Genomic DNA, 25998 nt, shown 5'->3' with positions numbered 1-25998 from the left:
CGGTTTTAACGGTGAAACTTGAGCTCGTCCTCGTCCCAAAGAGGAGCTCAGGATTCACCATCGACCACCGAGCTTCTCTGTCCTTAACTGGCTTTGATTATTTTTGGATCTTTTAAAGCTGATAACTTTTGGAAGTCAACAAAAGCAAAAAAAAAAGAAAAAAGTAGCTCTGCTGTAGCTCCGAGTCACCACGCTGACATTCTTATGGATGAACCCCAAAAATAACGAGATAACAATAACAAGTGGAAGAAAACAGATCAATTGTTGCTGCTTGTGGTGACACAAGAAAACCTGAGGAAATAAGGAGTACTTTCTGGAGCTGGGACTCATTTCACTGCGTTTAGTCTCCATCTACTTTGTGTCCTATTGAGTCAATTTGATGAATTAGCTGCTGCTGCCGACGTTGTCCTGTCTCATGAACGCACACACATTTACACACAAATAAAATGAAGCTAAAAATAAAAAAATTGATTGTCTGCTGAGTCTGCGTCACAGGTTTGAGGAGACACACACACACACACACACACACACAATAATGTCTGATGATGCAATCGCCTGAAAGTGCGCCGTCTTAATGCTGCTGAGCTAAAAACAGAACACATTTCATATCTCTCACACACACACACACACGTACACGTGTCTGTTTATTGATTCCTTTGTTAGCAGAATTGCATACAACACACACACACACACATGATTTCTATCAAAAGAGCAGGAAGAATAGAACCGCCTTTACAGGTTTTTTCTTTCTTAGTGCTCACGTGGCACAGCTCTGTGCCACAGGTGCACCCATGGTAATATGCAGGAGGAATAATACACAACTCCTTATATGGACATCCTGGTGGTATGCTGTTATTAGAGTTGTTTCGATTCCGATACCAGTATCATCGGAAAGGCCTCCGATTAATGCCGAAAACGCCGGCATCGGTATCGGCGAGTCCTGGAGTCCAGGCACCGATCCAAACCACACCACGTAGCTTATTAGAAATAGGAATCCGTTTACTGGTTAGCGCCATTAGCTCTGACACAGTTCTTCTTCGTGCGCTGTGTTGCCACCGGCAGCTGCTGTTTTAGAGGCACGAAGAAGAATTGATCAGCTGACGTTAGCTAAGGAGCTAACGTTAGCGCATCATGTCGGCGGTTTGGCAGTATTTCACACTGGATGGATGCTCCCACCAGTAAGACTGTGACATGCAACACATGCAAAGAAGCTTTTTTCGAGGGGTGGCACGAGTGTTGCAAATTTTACCTCCAGCTACATTTGAAGCCGCGCGACGCTAAAGAACACGAAGGAAAAGAAGGACCCACTGCATTCATGTTTTTAAAAGGGTTTAACCTGAGCCAGGCCTCACCACAATGATAATCATATTACAGTCATGCAGGTGTAGTATGATTTTTTTTTTTTTTTTAAAGGGACACTGTAGTATTTATGGGTTTATATAACCCAAAATCCACTTTTTTATACATATTATGTGCTCCTGCATTGTCTAGTCGCTGTATAATAGTTTGTGTTTCATTTTCGTAGTGTTTCAAAAAGTCATGTAAAATAACATGGTCACGGGCCGCGGTTGCATTGCCACTGTTGCATTGCCACTGTTAGCAGCGAGACGCCATGTTTCTACCGGAGCCTGTAAGGACAAACGCGAGAGAACAAATCAAGCGTCTCTTTACTTTTAGCGGAAGCCCCGCCTCCTCTCTCTCCGCTTGTCTGCTACGGCCGCGGTAGCTCGCCCTCTCCCTCGCCTCACTAACCTCATCTGCTGACACGGAGAAAGACGACGAGGACGACATTTGACCAGCTGAGGACACCGTATCGCTCAGGGAAGGGAGGGGGTGAGCAGAGGAGCAGTTCTTTGTTGTAAATTTCAGCCTCTCCTCTAGATGGCACTATAAACTACTTACTTCACCTTTAAAGAGAAGAATGAAAATTCACAAAAACACATTGGTATCGGTACTCGTATCGGCCAATACCGAGTATCATCTGTAGTCATTATAGGTCACATATACAGGCTTTAAAAAAATGTGCTTCTTATGTGTTGTTGAGTCAAAGTTATGATTCATTATATATCGCATTTTTAGTCGCAGCAATAATTGTGCAGAAGTCACAAATTAAATGAGACATCTTTTCTTTTCTTTCATACTATTTTGATAATCGGTTAATCGGTTTGAGTGTATTAAGGATTTTTCAGCTTCTCAAACGTAATGAATATTTTCCGGTTTATTTGCTCCATGAAAAACACAAAACGGAATTGTTGGTATCTGGACAAACCAAGACGAGAGGAACGACCGACTGACATTTTAAGAGATTTTATGGACCCAGCGATTACTCGGATTGACCGAGAGAATAATCCACAAATTAACGGATTATGAAAATAATCATTAGTCGCAGCTCTCTAGCCAAATGAACTCTGAACTGTGATGTGTTTTGAGTATTTTGTGTTCATATTATTTTCATCAGATTGTCTGAAAAAAGGATATAAGACACTCTACATTGCACATTCTTATAACCTCTACACTGTACGTTTTAACATTGTAATGTAAAGAAGCTAAAATGCTATATTCTAAGGGTTAAAATTAGGAAATTATTAAAGGGCTTTGCAGGAGTTGGAGATTTACACCTTACTTATAGAGTTCACCCCACACTTTTAACAAAAAAACAGCATCATTTAAAGTCTAAATAAAAGTAGAATATAGGGTATAAAAATGGTGTGAAAGTAGATAGGTGTTAATTTAAAAAGTGCTGCCCACCCAGTACAGAGTATTGCACATTAATTAAGCGTAGGGATTAAGGCTCAGTTACTGCAGGAGGATAATGAGTGGCAGCACCAGTGTTCAGTAGCTTCACACTCACCGCGCTGGAAAGAGAAGGCCGTTCCGCTTCCTGGAATTCCACGCTGCGATGAGTCCATGCGTCTCCTTCTTCTTTCAGATGGCAGAAGGTTAAGCAGATGGGAGCTGCACTGCAGGCGACGTGAGGTCCATCTCGAGTCCAGATCCAGGAGTCGAGTATCGACGGCGTCCTGTGATGATTCCACCACCCGGCGGTGGTGCTTTAATGTCGGCCTAGTGGCAGCTGGTGGAGCATGATGTCATACATGATGTGATGGACCGGACCTCTTCATTGTCCTGGAGGTGTTAGTGGTCCATCATCTCCAAAAACTTGAGGCACACGAGTATTTCATAGTGAATTTGTTTTAAATTTCAAGGTCTGCGTTTTGTTTTTAATCCCGTCTTAATTCTTATAGGTGCCATATGTAAGAATGTGGCCAAAAACAGTCACTACTTTCAAATTCAAAATACCGAGGTCTTTTAGGTTTCAATTTCTGACGTAACTGGCAACCCGCTGAGACTCTACCGACTGCAATGATTGGTAGACGGCGGTAGGTGGCGCCACATGTCAAAACATGATTTCAAAACATAAACATGATTTGCAGTCTGCAAAATATTTTTCTAGTGCAAATATTTTGTCTGTACTGTTGTTGTTGGTGAGTTCAGTTTGTTATATGAACATTATTCCTGAGTCTCTGTGACATATTAGGAGGATTTTATGCCCAGCTGCTATAGATACATATATATTTAATTTATGATATTATTTAATATGAGTGAATATCAGCCCAACCTCCCTTGTGTGTTTTAGTCCAAATGCTCCTGCTGTCATGTGCTAGCTCATCTTACGGCGCTTTTCCGCGGTTCGGCTCGTCTCGGCTTGGTTTTGGTATGGTTTTCCATGACTATAGTGCTTCCTCAACGTGGGCGGAGTCATCACAGCACCGCTGCATGAAACTGCGACTGCATGAAAATGAGACTTCATTTCAGGGTTCTAGCTAGCGCATTTTAGTGCTTAATTGAGCACCTTTATTCTACCGTGTTCAAACTAATCACGGCTAGCATCGAAGCATGGGAATACCAACAAACGCACGTGTAGCATCGCATCGTACTTCACGCCACACGACATTTCATACACTGAGAAATGATAAAACGTACCGCACATAAATTAGTGCATCTGTGAATCGATGATTCAGATTGGTCAGCGTAGTTCATTCATACAGCCGTCTTGAATAGCAGCCAATCAGAAAACAGCATTTGTTGTTGCTGAGGAAAGAAAATAGGTCTCAGACTTTCAAACGGTTATGTTTGAAGTCTAAATAGTACGAACTTAACGCAACAAGCTAGTGACAGTTGTTTTCAGTGTAACTGAATCATTAGAATCACTTGATTAAAAAGATTCGTTCACAGAATCGTTCAGTACTTCCTGCATGACCGGAGCACAGACTCCGTCTGTAGTGCCTTCACTAAATACATCAGATTTCTCTGATAAATGATGAGATTTTAGATGTTTCCTTTGCTAAATGTTGGGAGATTAACACACATTTTCAGGATTTCTAGGTCTTTTTAACTGATCTAGAGTTCGGCATCGTTTGGTTTGATTCTCTCACATTCTCACATTTTAGTACCAGGTACTATCGCTATCGCTAATGGAAAAGCCAAGTTGCGACGTGTTGACTCGAGCCGTACTGGAACTTTGTATTGGAAAAGCGCTATTAGTCTCTGTGAAAGCATTATTCCTAGTGTAGTTTTCAGTTTCTGAGCTTAGTTTTAATTCTATCGACTCAGCTTTCACTCTTTTAACTCGAGCCCGTTCAGATTTGTCGGCCTGCATACGTTTGACTGCTTCCTGGTGAGCAGACCTTTGGACTTTCACTGTGTGTTCAAGTCGTGCTTCTGAGTCTGGCTGCCGTGTGTGCAGTCCTTGTCAGACATCATGTGTTTAGCGTAGATTTATGAGGGTTTTAAGTCAGTTTCATCCCACGTCAGCCAATTGACCAGTACCCTCTACAACAGCCCAGACGCAGACAAAAAAAAAAAAAAGGTGACTGTGGTTCTTGTGGACACAGTGGAATACATATATGGAATCAATGATTTCACTGCCCGCCTCACTGTTTCCCAAACTAAGGCAGGGATCAGGAGCCACTCGGTCCACTCTCCTGTGGTTTCAAGCAAGAGTTACATCGAGAAAAGGACTAACGGGATCATTGTATAGGAAAGAAGGATGCAGTGGAACCGGAGATGTGCAGAATAATGAGCAGCCCATATCAGAAAGAAGACACCTGAGACACGAACACTGTGTCTCTGACTTCAGGCGAGCTCTGTTTTCAATCAAGGTCAGCTCCCAAAAGTGATCCATACACGTATACGTAAACACCACTTGTCATTCTGAAGTGATCTCGCACACAGTCGTGAAGTGGCGACACTGGCTTTTCCACAAGGTCTGGATTCATTGAATTAATTTAATCCAGGTTATTCTTTGTGGGAGCGGCAATTTGGAAAGCTACTGATTAATTGGATGCACTGGAATTGCTGATGAGAGAGGAAAGACGTGTGCGACTTCATAGTCCGAGCTGGCCAAGACGAAAGGGATCGATTAGAAAACAAAGACATTTAAAAACTGGATTCTACTTTCTAATTATTTAAAGATCAATCTTTAGCACACAGTGTAAGCTGATAAAATACTCAATTTATTCATAACAAACACATCATGAACATTGCAATTTCAAAAAAAATCACAGAGAAATGCAGAAGTCTGCAGAAAAATAATAGTCTATTGGTATGAAGTCGGGTCTCCGTCTTTCCTCCCTCAGCTCAGCGATCCTATGTTTTACGCCGTCGTTTTCCCCGAGCGGGCGATGAACCCGAGTTATCCCCACTGAAGCTGGACATTCGATTTTGGACTGAGGTACTCGGTGTGTCTCTGTGAAAGAAAATGTGTGGTTTTAGATTTTGTTTTAGTGTTCTGGAAAATAGAGAAAAGTAACATCAATATTACAACTATTCTGTGAACAATCTGCTGAAGAGAACGCTTGGTAACAGGAAAGTTTTAGTATTTATATGGAATTAGATTTGTGTCAATACTTTCAAACAACACTTTTCCCGAACACTTTTTAAGACGCAAAATACACTTGTTCTTTGCGCTCCCAGGTTTGTTCTTTGTTTGTGGGCGGGCCTTAGGAAGCTGCCTGCTAATTGGCTACTGAGATCCAGTCTATTGAGTAGCATATCAGCAGGCAGCTTCCTAAGGCCGAGTAGGACAAATCAGAGAGCGCAAAGAACAAGTGAGAGAGTGCAAAGAACAAGTGAGAGAGTGCAAAGAACAAATCAGAGAGCGCAAAGAACAAGTGAGAGAGGGCAAAGAACAAGTGAGGGAGTGCAAAGAACAAGTGAGGGAGTGCAAAGAACAAGTAAGGGAGTGCAAAGATCAAGTCAGGGACTGAAAAGAACAAGTGAGGGATCGAAAAGAACAAGTGAGGGAGTTCAAAGAACAAGTGAGGGAGTGCAAAGAATAAGTGAGGGAGCGAAAAAAGAACAAGTGAGGGAGTGCAAAGAACAAGTGAGGGAGCACAAAAATCAAGTGAGGGAGCAAAAAGAACAAGTGAGAGAGTGAAAAGAACAAGTGAGGGAGCGCAAAGAATAAGTGAGGGAGCAAAAAAAGAACAAGTGAGGGAGTGCAAAGAACAAGTGAGAGAGTGCAAAGAACAAGTGAGAGAGTGCAAAGAACAAATCAGAGAGCGCAAAGAACAAGTGAGAGAGGGCAAAGAACAAGTGAGGGAGTGCAAAGAACAAGTGAGGGAGTGCAAAGAACAAGTAAGGGAGTGCAAAGATCAAGTCAGGGACTGAAAAGAACAAGTGAGGGATCGAAAAGAACAAGTGAGGGAGTGCAAAGAACAAGTGAGGGAGCACAAAGAAGAAGTGAGGGAGTGAAAAGAAGAAGAGGGAGTGAATAGAACAAGTAAGGGAGCGAAAAGAACAAGTGAGGGAGTGCAAATAACAAATCGGGGAGCGCAAAGAACAAGTGAGGGAGTACAAAGAACAAGTGAGGGAGTGCAAAAATCAAGTGAGGGAGCAATAAGAACAAGTGAGAGAGTGAAAAGAACAAGTGAGGGAGCGCAAAGAATAAGTGAGGGAGCAAAAAAAGAACAAGTGAGGGAGTGCAAAGAACAAGTGAGAGAGTGCAAAGAACAAGTGAGGGAGCACAAAGAACAAGTGAGAGAGCGCAAAGAACAAGTGAGAGAGCGCAAAGAACAAGTGAGAGAGTGCAAAGAACAAGTGAGGTACTGAAAAGAACAAGTGAAGGATCGAAAAGAACAAGTGAGGGATCGAAAAGAACAAGTGAGGGAGTGCAAAGATCAAGTGAGGGAGTGCAAAGATCAAGTGAGGGAGTGCAAAGAACAAGTGAGGGAGTGCAAAAATCAAGTGAGGGAGCAAAAAGAACAAGTAAGGGAGCGCAAAGAAGAAGTGAGGGAGGGAAAAGAAGAAGAGAGGGAGTGAAAAGAACAAGTAAGGGAGCGCAAGTGTATTTTTTCAAACAATAAAATACAATATATTTTCTATTTTTGTCTCGTGAAAAGTGTTGTTTGAAAATAGACAGATATCTTATTCCATAGTATTTATCCAATATTTTGAAGCTAAATTTAACCTGAGCAGGTGCAGCATGTATCAGGTTTTTACAGTGAGCCTTTTTTGTTGGTGCTTAGTTTGTACAATCAATATTATATATAATATTATAAATCAAAACCAAAAACTTGGGAGAAATAAATGATACACTGATCATGATGCAGTAGAATGATCAGCAGCGAGCATCAAAGGCCATAAATACTCTGCTTTGTTGTAATTCATTTACAGTAGACGTAAAAACTGGCATCTTTCTTCTCTGTTCCCTGTCCACAAACACATCTACATGCACCTGCATTATAATTTCACAACACAGAAATCAATTCTCCGATGCAGATCTGCCTGCGAGAGCCATTGAAGCGGTGATACCATCAATTCTGCAGACAGCAATCAACCAAATAGAGTAGGGAGCGTGTTTATCTTGAGTGCATTCACACTCTTTTTTTTATTATCCTGCCATTATCATTTCGACCCCAAACTTCAGACATCAACAGAATAAGTCACACAGATAAAAAAAACACTCAGGCTGTTGGGAGGCCGAAGGCTTACTATTAATCTTCTATATTGTGTTAACATCAGCACACATCTTTATCTGCTCAGGCCAAAAAATCACAACTGTTGCCTCCAGGTCACTCTGGGTGATTTGGAGTCATGAGTCATGACATGCACAAGCACCCAATTTTGGTCCATTACCCAAAAGGTTGATTCAAACAAGTCAACCATAGAAAATAACCTTAACTTAGTAAGAGAACAGTGAGAGTCACAAATGTCTGGGTGAGGCGTCGGAGAGTAGGAGATGCTGGAATAGTTGTGAATATCAGTTTCTGTCTTAAATTTAGACCTTTGTCAAATGAGTTCAGATGACGCTGATTTAGTCCCACACGACTCTCAGTATTCCACTCCACAGTATACTAGTATACTACAACTTATACAGTAACTTTCAAATCAATACTTTGTGTTGTTATTAGTAAGAAGCCATTTAACAAGTGGGATAACAAGCATGAGGCTTTAGTAACACTAGATATTTATTTTTTGTATTCTTCATTCATTGGTTCAGAATGCAGTCGGTGTAAATTGGAAAAAATAGGCCCACTGCCCCCTGCACTTCCTGTATTGCACTGCAGTTAAGCCCCGTTTACCGTTTGGTTTGGTACAGTACAGCACAGTATGGTACTGTACAGTACAGTACGGTACAGCGCAGTACAGTACGGTACAGCGCAGTACGGTACAGCGCATGATACGGTACATCGCAGTACGGTACAGTATGATACGGTACAGCACAGTATGGTACAGTATAGTACAGTATGGTGCGATACAGTACGGCACAGTATGATACGGTACAGCACAGTTTAGTACAGTACAGTACAGCATGGTACGATACAGTACAGCACAGTACAGTAAAGTACGGTACAGCACAGTAGAGTACAGAACAGTACAGCACAGCACGGTACAGTATGATATCAGCTGACTGTCCTGGAGCTAGACTATTTGGAGCTGGTTATTTAGGTACTATTAAAATCTGTACTGTACTGTACTAAACTGAACCACTCCACTCAGTGGAAACAGCTTCATTCAACCTAGTTTGATTTAAACATGCTGACAACAAAATGACAAAATAATTCTGTTTTAACTTGGATAATCATCTTAGTTATTCATTCTTGTCCTTGAAATGCACTTTGCATCGGCAAATCACACAATTATCTCACAAGATTTTTAAGAGTATTTTAATTTTACCATCTTAATGTATTTCTATGCCCTTCTAAAGCACTTGAGTGAGTTGTATGAATAGTGCTAATAAACAAACAAACTTGCCTTTGACTTTGACATTGTCGATCGTTGACGAATCGTCACAGCCCTAACTAACGTCAACAACAAAAACCACCAAAAGTTAATTCTTTCTTTCTTAAAATGTTGTGAAGCCTCTGGTGTTTCCCAGCCCTCTTCTAAAGCAAGCCTTCCTGTTTTCAGAGGAACACATCTGGACCGAGAGCTCAGTGTCTCTGAATAAGCCCTCATGGATTATCTACGGCCACACAAATATTCTTTAGTACCATGTGATCCCTGCAGCTTCTCAGCTCAGCATGGAGTCTTAAGTTACAGCCTTATTACTCCAAGAAGCACCTCTGACACAGACCGGTGGAGGTGGAGGTCTCTCTTCATGGACACGTTATGTGCGTATATCTGAAATATACTGGCAAAGAAGCCAAAGGGGAGCCCTAAAAACCACAAAGTCTCCCATGTGGAAGCACTTACACCTTCAGTCGACTCTACCACAGATGTATATCACCCTCCAGCCAGTGGCACAGCCTTATGTCTCTTCACCTTGACTCTTGGGGCTTGGAAAAACAAAATTCCAGCAATGGAATGCGAGTCGCACAAGTCCACATGGGGATGGTAGGAGGATATCTTTGAGATATCAAAGATGTCATCTGCACAGGAGTGCAGATCGGGACAAAGGCAATCACCAGTCCAAACCGTCGTCTATGCTGGAGTCTTACAAAGGCAGAAGGATGACGGGAAACCTTGCCGTGTCTGGTACAGAGACACATTTTGCCTTTCACTGAATTGATGAGGTTATTCTGAAGTCTGAGTACCGGCGCAGTACAACTTTAGATGCTGTAAGTTTAGTTTGCGACAGTAAAACTGTTCTGTTTGTGCACTGTCCTTATGTGTAACTATAACGTTTTATTAAAGCAATAACGTACAGCAGATTAGCGCGCTTGGGCAGCGTAAAACTACAATCTGTCATGGATTCAAAATTAGATTTTGCCGACTCTTTATCTGCGCTGTTCATCGAAACAGATAAAACGGACAGCTGGAACCGTAAGCGTTGTGAAGCCAGCGCAGAAATGCATTGTTACTAAAGGGATTCTGTTTAAATGCGTGACTCATGAGTGAATGAGCTCGGGGCTAGAGCAGTTGTTTATTTGAATGTTCTGAGGGGCGAGGACCCATGTGTGTGTGTGTGTGTGTGTGTGTGTGTGTGTGTGTGTGTGTGTGTGTGTGTGACTATTTTATTGAATTGCCAAAATCTCAACAGACACAAACCACCAAGGAGGAGACCGTCCACCATTTGCTAAACTCGATAAGCAGCGCTGTAATTTGAACGTTTGAAGTCGATTATGAGAACTTGCTAGGAGGAAAATTAAGAAAACATAAAAAAGGGGAAATTCATTCATTTAGTTGAGTTAATATTCTGGACCCATCATAAGAATCAAGTCACTTTTCAGAGACGCTGTGAATTCATAATGTGACACAGCTACTGTTCTTCTGTTTGAACAAAAAAAAACAGAGCAGGATGGTCCTTTCACTTCAAACAGAGGCTGCTTAAACCAACAGTGGAATATGATCGTGAGCCTCGGTGGCATAAAACGGCCCTGGAAATGGATCTCATACATGCAGAGACTCATCTAAAGTCGGTACGTGGAGGCATCTGTGGAGCACATTATGACTACAGATATAAAGTGGAGTCCTTATTTTCCCCTGAGTGTGAGGCGAAGCACAGGCAGCCTTGTGAACGCATGCTCGAAATACAACGAATACTAAGAGTGTGTGCGCCTCAATCTGGACTTCAGAATGTTGTATTATAACAAATAATGACTGTTATTATTAGTCCAATATCGTTGATTTTCACTCGACCAAAATAAGCTAGTTCAAGTTACCTTTAGATGAGCTGTTTTAGATATGCAAAAATAGGAATTGCATTTGCTTTTAAGCATGCATTTTTGTGTATATGGTGCTTTTTGTGACATGCGGCACAATAACAAACAAACAAATAAGTAGACAAATAGGATTCACTTACTGGTGTTTTATGACAGGCTCTGGACCAAAGATGTCAGAAATGGAACTGTTGCAGGAGAAAAGGGGAGAAATATATCAGTAACAAAGATCAACTTACAACTTTTACTCCATTCCCACTGGTCAAAAGATCAGTTTAACCCCAAGTTTAAGGCAGTTTAATCCGCTTCGGCTCTTCTTTGTTTACTTAATTTTTGTGCGAAATACTAAGATGCACAATCTTCCAGCCTTAAGCACAGCTCTAATCATTAATGTTTGTGTCGATCTTCGCCCTTTAAAACTTTAAAACACTCATTATTATACATTATACACTAAAGGGCGATGCATGAGGGGAAAGTCTTACTATTAGCTTTTTGTAACTGTATTACATTTGCTCGAGTAATTGCCATAAATTCCAGCATTTCTGAACACACTGCGACGCTTTGATAAACGTTAGAGTGACACGTCGCAGGTGTTTTAACTGCATGGCACATCACACGCGGGAACCACGCGTGTCAGCGGCAGAGCCATGCCACCTACGAGGCTGTGTACGTTACTTCAAAGGGTTAGGCGTATTGGATTCTCCACACTGTTCAATACCAAAATGGACACTCATCTCTCGGCTTCTCAGCAGGAGGCTATGGTTGCACGAGGTTGCCTCAGGCAAACACTTCATTAGGAGTCAGGCTACATATATGTGATTTTTACTTTTGTGCAGTCAAAGTGATCGAGGTCTGCTCTGCGGTTTGCCACCTATGTGAAACATATGCATGTACCCCCGTGATTTTTCGACCTTTGTTTATTAGAAACGGAGAATTTGGACTCTGCAGCCTAAGATTGAAACCAGAATTCATCATCAAAGGTCCAATGTGTTAAAAATGTAGGTACAATTGTTTTCATATGGCAGGAATTTTGGCATAACATGCAGAACAGGTTGCGGTGATAAATTGATTTGGAGCATGTACCATAACGTGGGGTCGCATTTCTCATGTGCATTTATGCTCCAGTGGTGTTGCACAATTAAAAAGGCTACAAGAATACAGATTCAAAAAAATTGTCATTCTGTTAGCACCACTTCTGTACTCTGATTACGACCCACTATGGTGAACACAGGCTAGCAGCAATCGCTACCTAGCAACCACCAATTATGTGTGTTGGTTTTTTTGTGCATGACATCCAAAGTTTCTCTGAACCACAATTCCTGGTGGGTTTATCCTTTGTCATCACTGCAAATCAGAGATAAAGACTTGGGTAAACCATTGACCAGTGACTAGCTGCATCCTCTGTCTAATAAACACAAAAAATAGTGCACAATGAGTCTGGAAGATCAGAGAAAATATCTTCTGTCATTATTCGATGTATTATAAAACAACAAGCCAGAGATTCACAATCAAAGTGGGGTAAAAGTTACAAAATAGCACATCAATTGCCTGCATATGGGTTGCAAAATGTGCAAGCTATACTAAATTAAATGCAAAAACAAAAGGCTAATGGGTAAATAAATAAATAATCTAATTATTCTAATTAATTAATTAAATGCACACTCACTTAAATGCTCACTGATGATAAATAGCAGGGTTGCCCAAGAAGTTATACCACTATACTATATTACTATTACACGACTATAAAGTGGATGATCATGTCATGAAATGGTCCGTTATCTTGAATAGAAATACATATTGTATGTCTATGGGTGTAAAGAGTGCTGTAATAATGTATGCTAATGCTAATATAAGTAAACTACTTTCATAGTTATATTTTTGAGGTCTCAACCCAAGAAAACGATGCTGAACCATGGCAGGTTTGTTATTGCATACAGGTTTTTGTCCCAGATTATAGATTTTTTTTAAAAAGGATTATGCTATAGAAATATGGTAACGCTTAACTTTTAGATGTATGGTAACACTTAAGTGCCACTATTTACTATTAATAAACTCTAGACAAACATTTATATTTCACACTATAATATAACATGCATTAATTTGTTTCATTTAACATCCAGCTGTCACATTCATGAGTGTTTTTCCCGTGCCACAGCTGCACCGTGCCGTGGGCAACTACATTCCACATTAGCTGGCGATGGCTGACGCCGAAAATTTTATTTTTATCCACCGACCGATAGATTACACAAGTAGAAATTGTAGAGAGTCTCTCAGGCTACATCCACTCTGCAGGGTTTAATTAATGCTACTTTTAAAAAACAAACTAACAAAACAAAACAAAAGAAATAAATAAATCGGTTGCCTGATTCTTGAAATGACTGTGTTGACAGCACAGAAACAAGTGGTTGGTATACGAGTCTCAGGGGCTGCTGTGGCTGCTCGGGTTTGTTTAAAGGACTTTTTTTTGTTTTTAATAATTATGTTAAAAACTGTGAACAAACTTAGACAAACTGGTAATCTATGACTTAAATACACACACCTTTGTCTACAAAAGAATTGGATTATCAGCATTTGATGGTTTATAACGCGGTTGGGTGTAGTGGTTTGCACTCGTTCCGTTGCAAGGTTTAAGGTTCTGTGCAGCCGAAGTCGACCCGGGTTTGAAATCTGGTTGGAACAAGGGCCATGATGCATGGAGTCTGCATGTTCTCTGGTTTCCTCTCACAGTCCAAAGACATACATATTCAGTGATTAGGTAAATTTGACACTCTAAATTGACTGTCGGTGTGAATGAGAGAGTGGATGGTTGTCTCTGTGTGGCCCTGTGATGGACTAGTGAACTGGTGTGACCCCGCCTATCGCCCTATGTCAGCTGAAATTGGCACAGCGCCGCTGGTGACCCTCATGTGGATGGATTTATAACGTTTTCCCAGATGGATCTGCTGGTTTTTAAGTGCACGTGAGGGTCAAGGGGCCAATGGAGTCAATCCCAGCTAACATAGGGTGAAAGGGTATACGCCCTGGACAGGTTGCCAGTCCATGCAGGGTCATGAACCCAGGTCTTTTTGCTACATGATGGACATAAAGATTTTAAGGACCAGTATTGTTAGAACTGCCACGTAAAACAACACTGAACTGTTGGGCCAACTCTGTATGTGTTGTTTTATTATATACTATATTGTATAATTACTGTATCTCTGTGTAACATTTTGAACCGTCCCGAATCGTCCTGAATCGTCCCGAAAATCTTTTTTTACATTTTGAGTGGTTACTTACTGATAATATAATAAAAACAAAATACATTATGTTGATAATAAATCATTTATTTACTTCCAGACTAGATTTGTTGTGTTGTAGATGACAACCAACACACTCGGTCACAGAACTGTGGCTGTTTAGGGCTGTCAAAATTACTCAAAAATGATGTTTGAAAAAACACAAATATTCGAATATCTGTATTTGCGCATGATATCAATGACGCACGCATCTGGTGTGCGCTGCATCCGCTGCATCTGGAGGCTTTAAATCAGCCAGACTGTCAGGTGATGACAGCATGACGTCAATAACAGGACGAGCTAATACAACCAGACGAAACTACTTGTAGATGTAGTTTATTTAAGTTTAAACATATTTCACAACATATTACCTACACAAAAATAAGTAAATTAACTAATGACCAAGAGCGCAGATCTCTCTCGCTCTCTCTCTCTCTGCGCATACTGGTTTGGAGACTTTCCAGCGTTTAATAGGTGTTGTTCCACAGTGAACTCGCTCTGTTTCGACCGCCGAATTATTGGTGTATCCCTAAATATAACATCTTTATTGACAAGAACGATGTAACCGTAATAATGACGCACTTGATAGTGTGACTTGGATTTCAATCGGCACCTGGACATGCGTGCGCTGCGCTGATTACATGGGGGCGCATGCGCTCTTGTTCCCCGGTATAGAAAAAGCCGTGGTGTATAAAAAAATCTATTTTAAATAAATAAACAAGCAAGGCTAAGCCTGGCGGGGCTTCATTCAGTGATTGAAACAAACATGTCAACATTAATGAAATGTTTACATGCAGTGCGGGCGCGCAAAGCAGACAGCAGCGCAGCAGCTCGAGCGGCGCAGAGTGAGAGAGGAGCAGTCTCTGTGTCTCACTGAACAACACAAACATGAGCGCGCAGACATTTACCTTTTCACATAAGTATTTCTCACTGACCGCGAAACCCGTTCTGGTTCACAGAAAGTGTTGAAAACTTAAACAGAAAAATTTAGTCAGTCAAAATTCTCTTTCGTCCCGTGGTCGTCCCAAGAGAGGATATTGATCGTCCCGATGACAATTAATGACGTCCCCGGGACGACGGGACGGTATTAATTTTGATCCCTGGTTGGGCCACATAATTGACCCTAACCAGTTTGTGTGTGAATACAGATACAGTTACCACCAACACAGTAGCTTGAAAACCAGTTCTTTTATATGTAAAATCTAAAACTAGACAACAGCTCCTGAATCATCAGTTGGTGAAAGATATCGACCAAGACCGAAGCACTTGAATAAAATATATAACATTGGTAACATCTGAAAATAACAGCAGTGCCCCCCAAAAAAGTAATACTTTAAATATGTATGTATACTGTAAATCAACACAAGCCTGTCTTTTGCATTGTGTTCAAGATATTAGACAAGATATTATAAAATGATGTATGTGTGATAATACCGCAGCTTTGAGAGGATTTCATACAACATTAATGCATTCACACATTGGTATAACGCATTTGGACTCGCAACGATCAACAACATCATGCGACCTGCTTATACAGGTAAACAACCCGAGTTGACAGGTTGTAAATCTTTTCACAGACTTGGAGGGGCATTATTACTCTCCCAGAAGAGGGAGTGGTGCTGTTTGCCAAGAGTTTTCCTTTAAATGTTGTTGTGCAAACAACATTTATTTGTGGTGTAGAAAAACAAAGATTATGGCAGACAACGTGGCACCATCCACGCTCCGAAACAATCGCACGTTTCCATATCTCAGTGAATCTAACCTAACTTTGTGTAGAGGGAGCTAAAGAGGGAGTGACAGTTGTTGTTGGTAACAAAATATTTCAAATAACTACTTGAACTTTTTTAAAAAAGAGGTATTTGGATGACAGCCAGCCTTTTGTACAACCTTTACCTTTTGTTTGAACAGTTTATGACATCAAAGTCATCAAGGGCGTAACCTACTCTAAATGCACCATTATCTACATCTCACCTGCTGATGGACACGTCACTGTTAGTGGGACTGGGCGGCAACTCCATTCCTCTCGCTGATTGCTCCTCTTCCTCGACTGTGTCTTCTGCTTTCATGTATAGGCAGCTCCTCGATCCTGAATCTTGATCTGAGGGAATGAAAATATATATGATGACAATAATAATAATGTCAACGACACCCGACAAGGAGAAGCAATCAGTGTAGAAATGATCTGTCAAAATGTGGATGCAGAAAATAAAATAGCCCAGTCTCCTGGACATATTTTCATATTGAGCACATTCAGATCAATCCCTTTAATTTATTTATTTTGCGAGTAAAAGTCACATTTAAAGCTCCCATAGAGTGGCCCTATGGCACATATATGCTAGTTATGGAGGTCTACTTACATACATTAACTTGTTTTTATGGTCAAAAACCTCCTTGTTGCTGCAAACGAGCCGATATAAATCTCTCCTCACTGAAGCTCTCCTCAGCCGCTGTTCAAACCGAAATCTCAACCCCAGAAGACAGTGTTGTGATTGGCCAGCCAACGAGAGCTTTCCCAACTGTCTTGTGATTGGCCAGATACCTGAAAGTAGGGCTGGGCGATATGGCCTCAAATCAATATCACGATAAATTGAGCAGCTCACCTCAATAACGATAAATGAACGATAAGTTTGAAGTTGGTAAATGACGTCATCACCTAATTTGCATAATTGCCCATTTGCCTGATACAAGCATGTGTCAGTACTGACACATATCAGACATCATCCTGCCTTACACACAGCCAAAAACAATTGTATTATCCATCCATCATCTACCGCTTTATCCTCCAGCAGAGGGTCACAGGGGGTGCTGTGCCTATCTCAGCTGACATTGGGCAATAGGCGGGGTACACCCTGGACAGTTCACCAGTCCATTCGCAGGGCCACGTTTTTAATTTTTTTTTAATTATCGAATATATCCTTAACGCCAAAATGACGTTGATTATCGTCATAAATTTCGATAACGATAAATTTTCTATATATCGCCCAGCCCTACCTGGAAGTGACGCAATTAGCACGTCAGCTCTCAGCAGTGCAGCTCCCCCTCTGGAACGGTAGATGCACTGCTACTCATTATCAAAACAATGTTTTAACAATGTTTAAAAATGGCTTTTGACGACATTCTAAGTGAAACACCTCCACAACGGACGTTCTTCTTCTGCAGTTCAATGTAAACAAACACATGTACCCGGACTAGTGCCCCGGAGCAGGAGGATCTGCTTTTCAGGAGACGGGATCCTTACGTCACGATTCCAGGCTTTTCCAGAGCGCTTGCAGAGCCAGAGAATACAATAAAACCCAGCGTTCTCAGCAGTGGCTGAATAGCGGGCTTCATAAACGAGGTAATGGCACAGATACACACAAAACAGCGTTAAATGGAACTTCCGGTCTATGAGAGCTTTAAATCATTCAACCGCAAATATATATTAAAAAAAAAATTAAAAATCACTGTGCGTTTCCCACGTCTGACACATATTTGTGATTCTGCACTTCCTCTTCTCCTTTGCATCTCATTTGCTTCCAAATCGCTCACTCACCAACACGCCGTTTATCCACAACAGGTTATTGCCATATCTTTTTCCCACTCCAGTCTGATGCACACATTGCTGGAGTGCACCAAACATGGTGTTATTCATTTAAAGAATGTAATAAATAAAAAAAAACATCTTCCACCCACACATACAAACCAGCAGGTAGTCGCAAAAAGCGCAGTCGCGCAAATGTCATTTTTCTCAAAGCATTTACTTTGTGATGCTTTAACGACGGGGGGAGCACTGCTTTGTAAAAGGCACAAGGTGAACTTGTCACAGCTGGTTACGGCTGGTAACAGGTAACTTTTGCAAAAAGCGCTCTAAGGAGACTATGATATCTCCCGTGGCGTGGGTAGATTTTATTCCCCCGGTGAAAGTAATGAGTGTTCAAGTACCTGCAGAGAGTGTCTTTTCTACATCTTCTTCCTCCACAATGACTTCCTTTTTGATCCGCAGCTGCCTGGTGGTTTCTAGGCGACCCCGGACCTGGGCAACGAGGCGGGAAAAGTCGTTGCTGTGCTGCTTCCCTGTGGATAAAGTAGCATAATATGGCATAACAGGGTTAAGAAAAAGTGATGGTGATCTAACGCCCAGGATGCCATAACATTATGCAACAGTATCTGAAAGATGAACTCGTCGATCACCTTTATGTGCACTACCGTTCAAAAGTTTGGGGTCACATAGAAATGTCCTCATTTTTGAAGGAAAAGCACTTTTTTTTCAATTAATATAACATTTTATTAATCAGAAATACACTCTATACATTGTTAATGTGGCAAACGACTATTCTAGCTGCAAACGTCTGGTTTTTAATGGAATATGTACATAGATGTATAGAGGCCCATTTCCAGTGTTCTAATGGTACATTGTGTTTGCTAATGGTGTTAAAAGGCTATTGGATGATTAGAAAACCCTTGAAAACCCTTGTGTAATGATGTTAGCACAGCTGAAAATAGCTTTGCTGGTTCTTTGATGAAAGGGCAAAATCATTATTTCTAATCTCGTCAGTGTCTTGACTATATTTTCTATTCATTTTGCAACTCTTTTGATGAATAAAAGTCTGACTTATAATGGAAAACACAACACAAATTGTATAGCTGACCTCAAACCTTTGAACTGTTGTTGACTGTGTATTAATATTTATAGCAAATACTCATTTTGTGACACAAAAACATCAAAAACAATACAACATGAGACAAATCAGATACTTATTTTCACCTGGAAAGAGGATGTCCAAAAATAGAAAGGGTGAACAGACATAATTTTTATTCATGAGCCCCAGTATCTTATGTGAAATATCACCAAGATGAGATCGACACAGCAGATACAGTAGTGGATTCGATTGGAGAATGGTGACAGAACTGAGGGGGGGAATAAGTAAAAATGCAATTAACATTAGCTCTGCGGTATGATTTAATTACCACAAGCAGTTCAGAGAGCAGTGATCTGAAACTACATTAGCTGAAACCTTTTAAGGTAATCTGAATTTAGTGTAATAATTAAATTACAGAAATACAAAATACATTTTCAATTTTTGGTAAAGCTGCTGTACTTGGTGATGAGAAAGTGAGTGTGAGTGAGATGTTTTATTTACATGATTCACCTTTTCCGTTATTCTAACATGAGCAGGTGGAAAAACCGAATAAATGAAAAGCCTCAGGCTTTAACTAACGATTATTTTCATAATCGATTAATCTGTCGCTTGTTTTCTCGATTAATCAAGTAATCGATTGGTCCAGAAAATGCCGACCAGCATTTCTCAAACCTTTAAAGGATGATCAATTGTCTTATTTGGTCCAAAAAACAAAAAAATTATTCAGTTTCAACGATTTCTTTGTTACATTGAGCAAAGAAACGAGAAAATATTCACATTTATGAAGCTGAAAAATCTAAAAACGTGCTTTAATTCCTTAAAAATCATCAAAATGGTTGATAGTTAATAATCGATGAATCTAGTTATTGTTTCAGCCCTAAAATAGTCTCCGCAATCCACATAAAATTAGACACTGGGTGTTAAAAGTAGGTGTTAATATTCAGCTTTTGAACTATGCTACCGCAGTAGCAGAAGTATAAAAATAATACAAATGCATTTTAGAATGCAGACATGTTGAGTGAAATTGAATGTGACCTGACAGTGGTTCTGAATATTTAGAAGCACTAGCACTTTAGAAGGGAATTTATACCCAAAACCATCTCTAGCATCAACAGAAAATGGTAAGAAAACAGAGAGAGTTTAAATTTTAATTATAGACAGGGAACAGTAAATTTTAACAGCAACAAATCTCTAACAATCTCTGCAAAAACCACCAACGATAAACTGAGGAGAAACACCAAGAGAGAACCATGCAGATAATGCAGCTGTCCAAAAAGTTGTGTGTGGAAACTTTAAGACGAGTGACAACGAGATGTGGTGCAAACTCGTAGAACATCATATCACAAGTCAACATCGACAACGAACAGAAGCTGAGCACCCCGCAGAGAGCGGAGGCCCCGTCGCCATCGGAGCAGCAATCAATAGCTAGCTATTGTCACCAGGCGAGTCCAGTTTGATGAGAGAGACGTGTGGAGCAAACAAGACCCTAATCTCAAAGAGGAGAGCTGAGGACATGTTTCCCATCTGCCTCGTTGAATGTGATGGTTTTAGGAGCCGGTAAACAAGAATTTGTGGCGTCTTCCATTATTTTTGCATCTTCTATCGCTGTGTCCTTGAACATGAAAGTCACCAGGGGGGCTGCTGGTGCCAATCCAGGCTGCCATAGAAATAAGGGTTCCAAAACTGTCCTTCTACAAGGTCTGAGGTTCTACCAGGAACCATTTGCTTCTGAAAAATCCTTTCTTTGGGAAAGGGTTCTTGGTAACACTAATGGTTCCAGTAAGAACCATTTTGATCCTGAGAACCCTTTAAAAACCCCTTCCCTGAATAAAGGGTTTTAAAAGGGTACTTGGTGGAACCCTCCAAAAGGGTCGCCAGTCCATCACAGGGATGTACACAGACACCACTCATCAAGGAAATACAAAAGCCCCTTTTCCACCGATGGTCTCAGCTCGCCTCGCCTCGGTACGGTGCAGTTTAGGTTGGTTTTCCACTACGAAAATAGTACCTACTCAAAGTGGGCAGAGTGCACTGCTGCATGAAACTGCCGTGACTTCGTTTTACAGTGTAACTGAATCACTGAACTGAAATACAGCAGAAGGGTTTGTGATGCAAGTGTATTTCACAAAATACACCAGACTCCTCTGTTAAAAATTGAGACATTAGAAATGTCCTCGGTAATTGTTGGAGATTAACCCACATTTTTTAGGAATCGTTCTACAGTGCGGAATTGTTCGGCTTCATTGTTGTGTCGGACGTCTCTTCCTGTGATGGAACTCTGACCAATCAGTGGCCGGCAGTCTGACGGCGTTGCTTATAGTATCGTCTCAGCTTGCTTGGAACCTCCCCAGTACTAAAAAAAAGTACCTTGTACCAGGTACTATGCTCGTAGAAACGCAACTTAAAGGGACACTGTAGTATTTATGGGTTTATATAACCCAAAATCCACTCTTTTATACATATTATGTGCTCCTGCATTGTCTAGTCGTTGTATAATAGTTTTTGTTTCATTTTCGTAGTGTTTCAAAAAGTCATGTAAAATAACATGCTCGCGGGCCGCTGTTGCATTGCCACTGTTGGCAGCGAGACGCCATGTTTCTACCGGAGCCTGTAAGGACAAACGCGAGAGAAAAAATCAAGTGTCGCTTTACTTGTAGCGGAAGTCCCGCCTCCACTCTCTCCGCTTCGTCTGCTACGGCCGCGGTAGCTCGCCCTCTCCCTCGCCTCACGAACCTCATCTGCTGACACGGAGAAAGACAACGAGGACGACATTTGACCGGCTGAGGATACCGTAGCGCTCAGGGAACAGAGGGGGTGAGCAGAGGAGCAGTTCTTTGTTGTAAATTTCAGCCTCTCTTCTAGATGGCACTATAAACTACTTACTTCACCTTTAACTGTGCTGTGCCATGCCGAGTCAAGTCAAAACGCCAAAATGCGCACACAGTTGGTGTAAGTTGGTAAAACTGTCTCTGACAACAAATTCATGGACGACATTTACAACGGAATGGTATGTACCGGTCACCTGTCATCACAAACGCAACCAGGAAATACAGAGTGGTGTTACCCGGACCAAAGCAAAGACACAAAGACAAAAAAAAAAACACAGCTCACAGGCTTTCCACACTACAATGGAAAAGTTATGGCTCGCGTATACGATAATGCTAGCAATCACGGCGACCACCTCGAATGGGACTCTCGCCGCTTTGATTTATCAGCTTCAAAACACGAACCATGCGATCGCATCTGCTCATCGTCTGGTTTTGCACTTTCGTTTCAGCGCGAGTGCGACACAAGCCCTGAAAACGCAAGGCAACAACTTCAGAACTTGTTCCAGCGACTATTTGAGCAAAGATTGGGGATATCTGCCATCCTATCAGACGAAGCTATCAGACGCACGCACCCTTGACTTGATTGATGATAGCTGGAGCATTATAATGTGCCACCAGAGCGTTATGCGGAGAATAAGGCGTATCCATTTCTCTGTTTTACCCCGTAACAGAAACTCTTCTGTCAAAACATCTCAAAGAAACTCCGAGTGAGACAGAGTCTGCTTTGGTGTCTCAGTTCAAGCATCGCGTGTCTGCGTCATTGGAGTGGTGGCTTGCACCTGCTGACAGGGGGGGTCGCATACATCAAATCCTTGCTGGATCCAAGGCTAAAAAAAAACAAAACAAAAAAAACATCCAAGATCCACAAGTTAAAGTTGCTATGCAGGCAAAGGCGTGTAATCTCCTTTTGTGCAGCTCTGAGGCTGCTGCAGATGAATCAAGATGAAACTAAGGTGAACAAAAAAAAAGTGATGTCGATTCTGCCACGACACTCCTCTCCGGCGAAGATTACAACGAGGATAACAACGAACACTACTACTGAACTTAATCAGCACTGCAAAGGAGAAATGTGCCTTCACATCCATCCCCCGGGCTGCTGGAAACTGATGGAGCCCACAGAGTCTGTGCCGTTTGGCTGAGTGGTTTCAACGGCTGCAATTATTGTAAATAGACTGCCCTCCCAATTTTCCTCCGGACCGTGTGGACATGCATATTTGTTTGAGTAAAAATATGTAATGGGCAACAGGTGTTTATTATTTATTCATTATTCTCCATTAAGATTTAATTGACATAAAATTAATGTTCATGTCATCATTGCTGTAACTCAGGTATGTTCTTCTGAACAATTGATATTACTGAAAAATATGAGTGTACACCAGCTTGGCTGTGCTGCACAATATTGTGTGTTTTTTTTTTCTTGTGTCGCCTTAAAATTACTTTTAGAAAATATTAATTTCTCTCTTTATTTTATGGTTAAGAGAAATAATAATTCATGGTTATTGTTGACGCTGAATATCGTCTGTATATAAAGTCACATTTGTACAACTTAATATCTTAAGTAAAAGATGAATCACAGACAGCGGCGGTGGCAGCAAAACCACGCACATACACATTTGCAAACAACATCGAATAAACCGTTTTATTGAGTTATGAGTCAAAAATAAATATGATTTAAAAAAACAATATCTATTATAATGTTTTATTAAACATGAAAAATTGTTTGCAAATGTGCTTATGGCTCATAGCACAATACACAACTCCTTATATGGAGATCCTGGGGGTGTGTGTTTATAGGTCACAAATACATATTCAACACACCCGCAGGATGTCCATATAAGGAGTTGTGTATTATTCCCACGGCAAATTACCACGGGTGCACCTGCGGCACAGATCCGTGCCGTGTGAGCACTACGGGTTAAATTATCCATGTTTCCCTTACTTTTTCAAATTACAAACAACAAATCTAATGGTAGGTGACAGAGATGAAACCATGAAATAAACTGTAGGAGAGATGAGGAGGATGACGTATGACAGCTGTGACGAGCCGGGAAAACCTCATGAATCAAACATTAATGACCCTCTTAAATCAAAGATCACTAATGACCAGAAGCACTAGCAGAGCTAAATTAGCATCCCAGCTGGATTGTGAATCATCAACGGCACGACGGTCTGCTTTCCAAAGGCAACAGTTGGTCTCACAAAGGGATTGTCCAGGATTGTCCTTACCACTAAACCGTGACCGTATTTACATCAGAGCCACATGCAAAAGCCGGGTGAATCATTTTCACCTTCCTGTCTGCTCATTCTCCATTCCCCATCGCGGCAAAGTGAGTCATCCACATCCTTTCTCCGATAAATCAAGAGGTTATCACAGCGGCGCAGCTATTTATAGATCACTCCTCTGGGGAGACACTTTTTAAAGTTAGCTGCTTTTTTTTTTCCATCTCGTTCAACCCCTGTCAACATGACTTTCCATATTTTTACCTAATGCTGCTGTTCTTGCTCAACCTTGAGGCAAAAAAAACACAGATCCCGTCCAGATTTCTGTGCATCTGTATATCTACGAGTGGAAAAAATAAAGAAAACCTCACAAACTTAAATCGACGACTGACTCTAGACGTCATAGCGGAAAAGCCCTTGGTATCATTTACACCGGGGAATAAAACCGTCACCCGGTTTCTACATTAATTTTAACCTCTTGCTACTAAACGTCTCACTGACGATGCAGCACTTCTGCATTACTCTGCTCATGCTAATGTGCTGTGGCAGGAATATGAGGCAGGCTCCAAATCAGGGGCTTCTAGGTTGGGATGTGTTGGGATTGAGGTTATGGTTTTTGCAGAACCGAATATGCAAATCATAAACGGTGTAGAAGACACCAAAAAAAAGCATATGGTCGGTGTAACTATTGCCCATTTCGTTTTCCAGAAACTCCTCCATTCCTTTACTACACTGGAATGCAACTATTAATCAGCACTGACAAAATAACATCATGCAGTTTGCGTGATGGATTGCCGCACTAGCAGGACTCAGGTCTCTGCGAAGTGGACTTTCCTAATGAACTAAAGTGCACACAAGTGTAGAACATAAATCCAGAGATTTGCCTGGAGGGCCATGGGTTGCCTTTGTAAGTTATCACAGGTTATGATTAAGATGCCCGACGTGTGACAAATTTCTTTTGTATTTCTTTGTGAGACGTGTTTGAGGTGAAGCTTGGAAACTGCATTGATCTATGGATTACGAGAGTTGTTTGACTGAGGTTTATTGAAAGAAATTGAACTTATCGAGCAAGATTTTCCGCAGTATTTCAAAAGCAGACGTGGGATTTCTCATCTCAAAAGAAATGTAGAAACAGTGTTGTGGTAAAACAGAGATCATAATAAGATCCGGAGTACAAGTGTTTGGAAAGCACCTTAAAATAATAATGTAGGTAGTTCATAAAGGACTAGGTTACATTTAGTGCGGGGCAGCTCATTAGCGTCGACATTAGCGCATGGTGCGTTTCCATGACTACGGAACGAAAAAATATGCACACGACGTCATGTTTCTGTGACTCCCGATTGTTAAAATGAGTCTCTAAAGTAACGCTAAACTTTAAAAACAGAGGCACAAAGGAGCTAACGGAGCTAACTGGTGAACAGTGCAAGGGCGTGGCGACATGGCGTCACGCACGTCTATTTCCAGTCATTCGCCATGGAAACGAGTCATGCATTAATGTGCGGTAACGTTGACGGTTTTAACGCCATTAACCACCATTAACATTCCCAGGGTTACATTTGGTGCTGGCCGCGTTAACACGTTAATGGCGGGTAACGGTGTCAATGTTAGCGCACATTAATGCATGTCACGTTTCCATGACGACTGTCTGGAAAAAGACGCGCGTGACGTCATGTTTACGTGACTCCCGGTTGTTAAAATGAGTCTCTAAAGTAACGCTAAACTTTAAAAACAGAGGCACAAAGGAGCTAACGGAGCTAACTGGTGAACGGTGCCAGGACGTAAACATGGCGTCAAGCAAGTCTATTTCTGGTCATTCGCCATGGAAACAAGTCATGCATTAATGTGCTGTAACGTTGACGGTTTTAACGCCATTAACCACCATTAACATTCCCAGGGTTACATTTGGTGCTGGCCGCGTTAACACGTTATTGGCGGGTAACGGTGTCAATGT

At 41.3% G+C, this 25998-nt stretch overlaps 1 protein-coding gene across 1 annotated transcript in view; it reads right to left on the bottom strand.

The window, feature by feature from the left end:
- Window positions 1-11244: 11244 nt before the first annotated feature.
- The window catches only part of rad18 (RAD18 E3 ubiquitin protein ligase), a gene marked incomplete at both ends in the record, with an annotated part of 29819 nt that continues 15065 nt past the window's right edge, over window positions 11245-25998 (bottom strand). Inside the window, 3 exons of the mRNA XM_083892004.1 lie at window positions 11245-11293; window positions 16352-16478; window positions 18302-18433. Of these exons, the coding sequence (XP_083748130.1) occupies window positions 11245-11293; window positions 16352-16478; window positions 18302-18433 (308 nt within the window). The remainder of the gene's footprint in view (window positions 11294-16351; window positions 16479-18301; window positions 18434-25998) is intronic.

Source organism: Microchirus variegatus (assembly GCF_963457635.1).
Source record: "Microchirus variegatus genome assembly, chromosome: 7".
NCBI lineage: Eukaryota > Metazoa > Chordata > Actinopteri > Pleuronectiformes > Soleidae > Microchirus > Microchirus variegatus.
The sequence above is the reverse complement of the archived record's forward strand: the minus strand, read 5'-3'. Positions and strand labels throughout refer to the sequence as shown.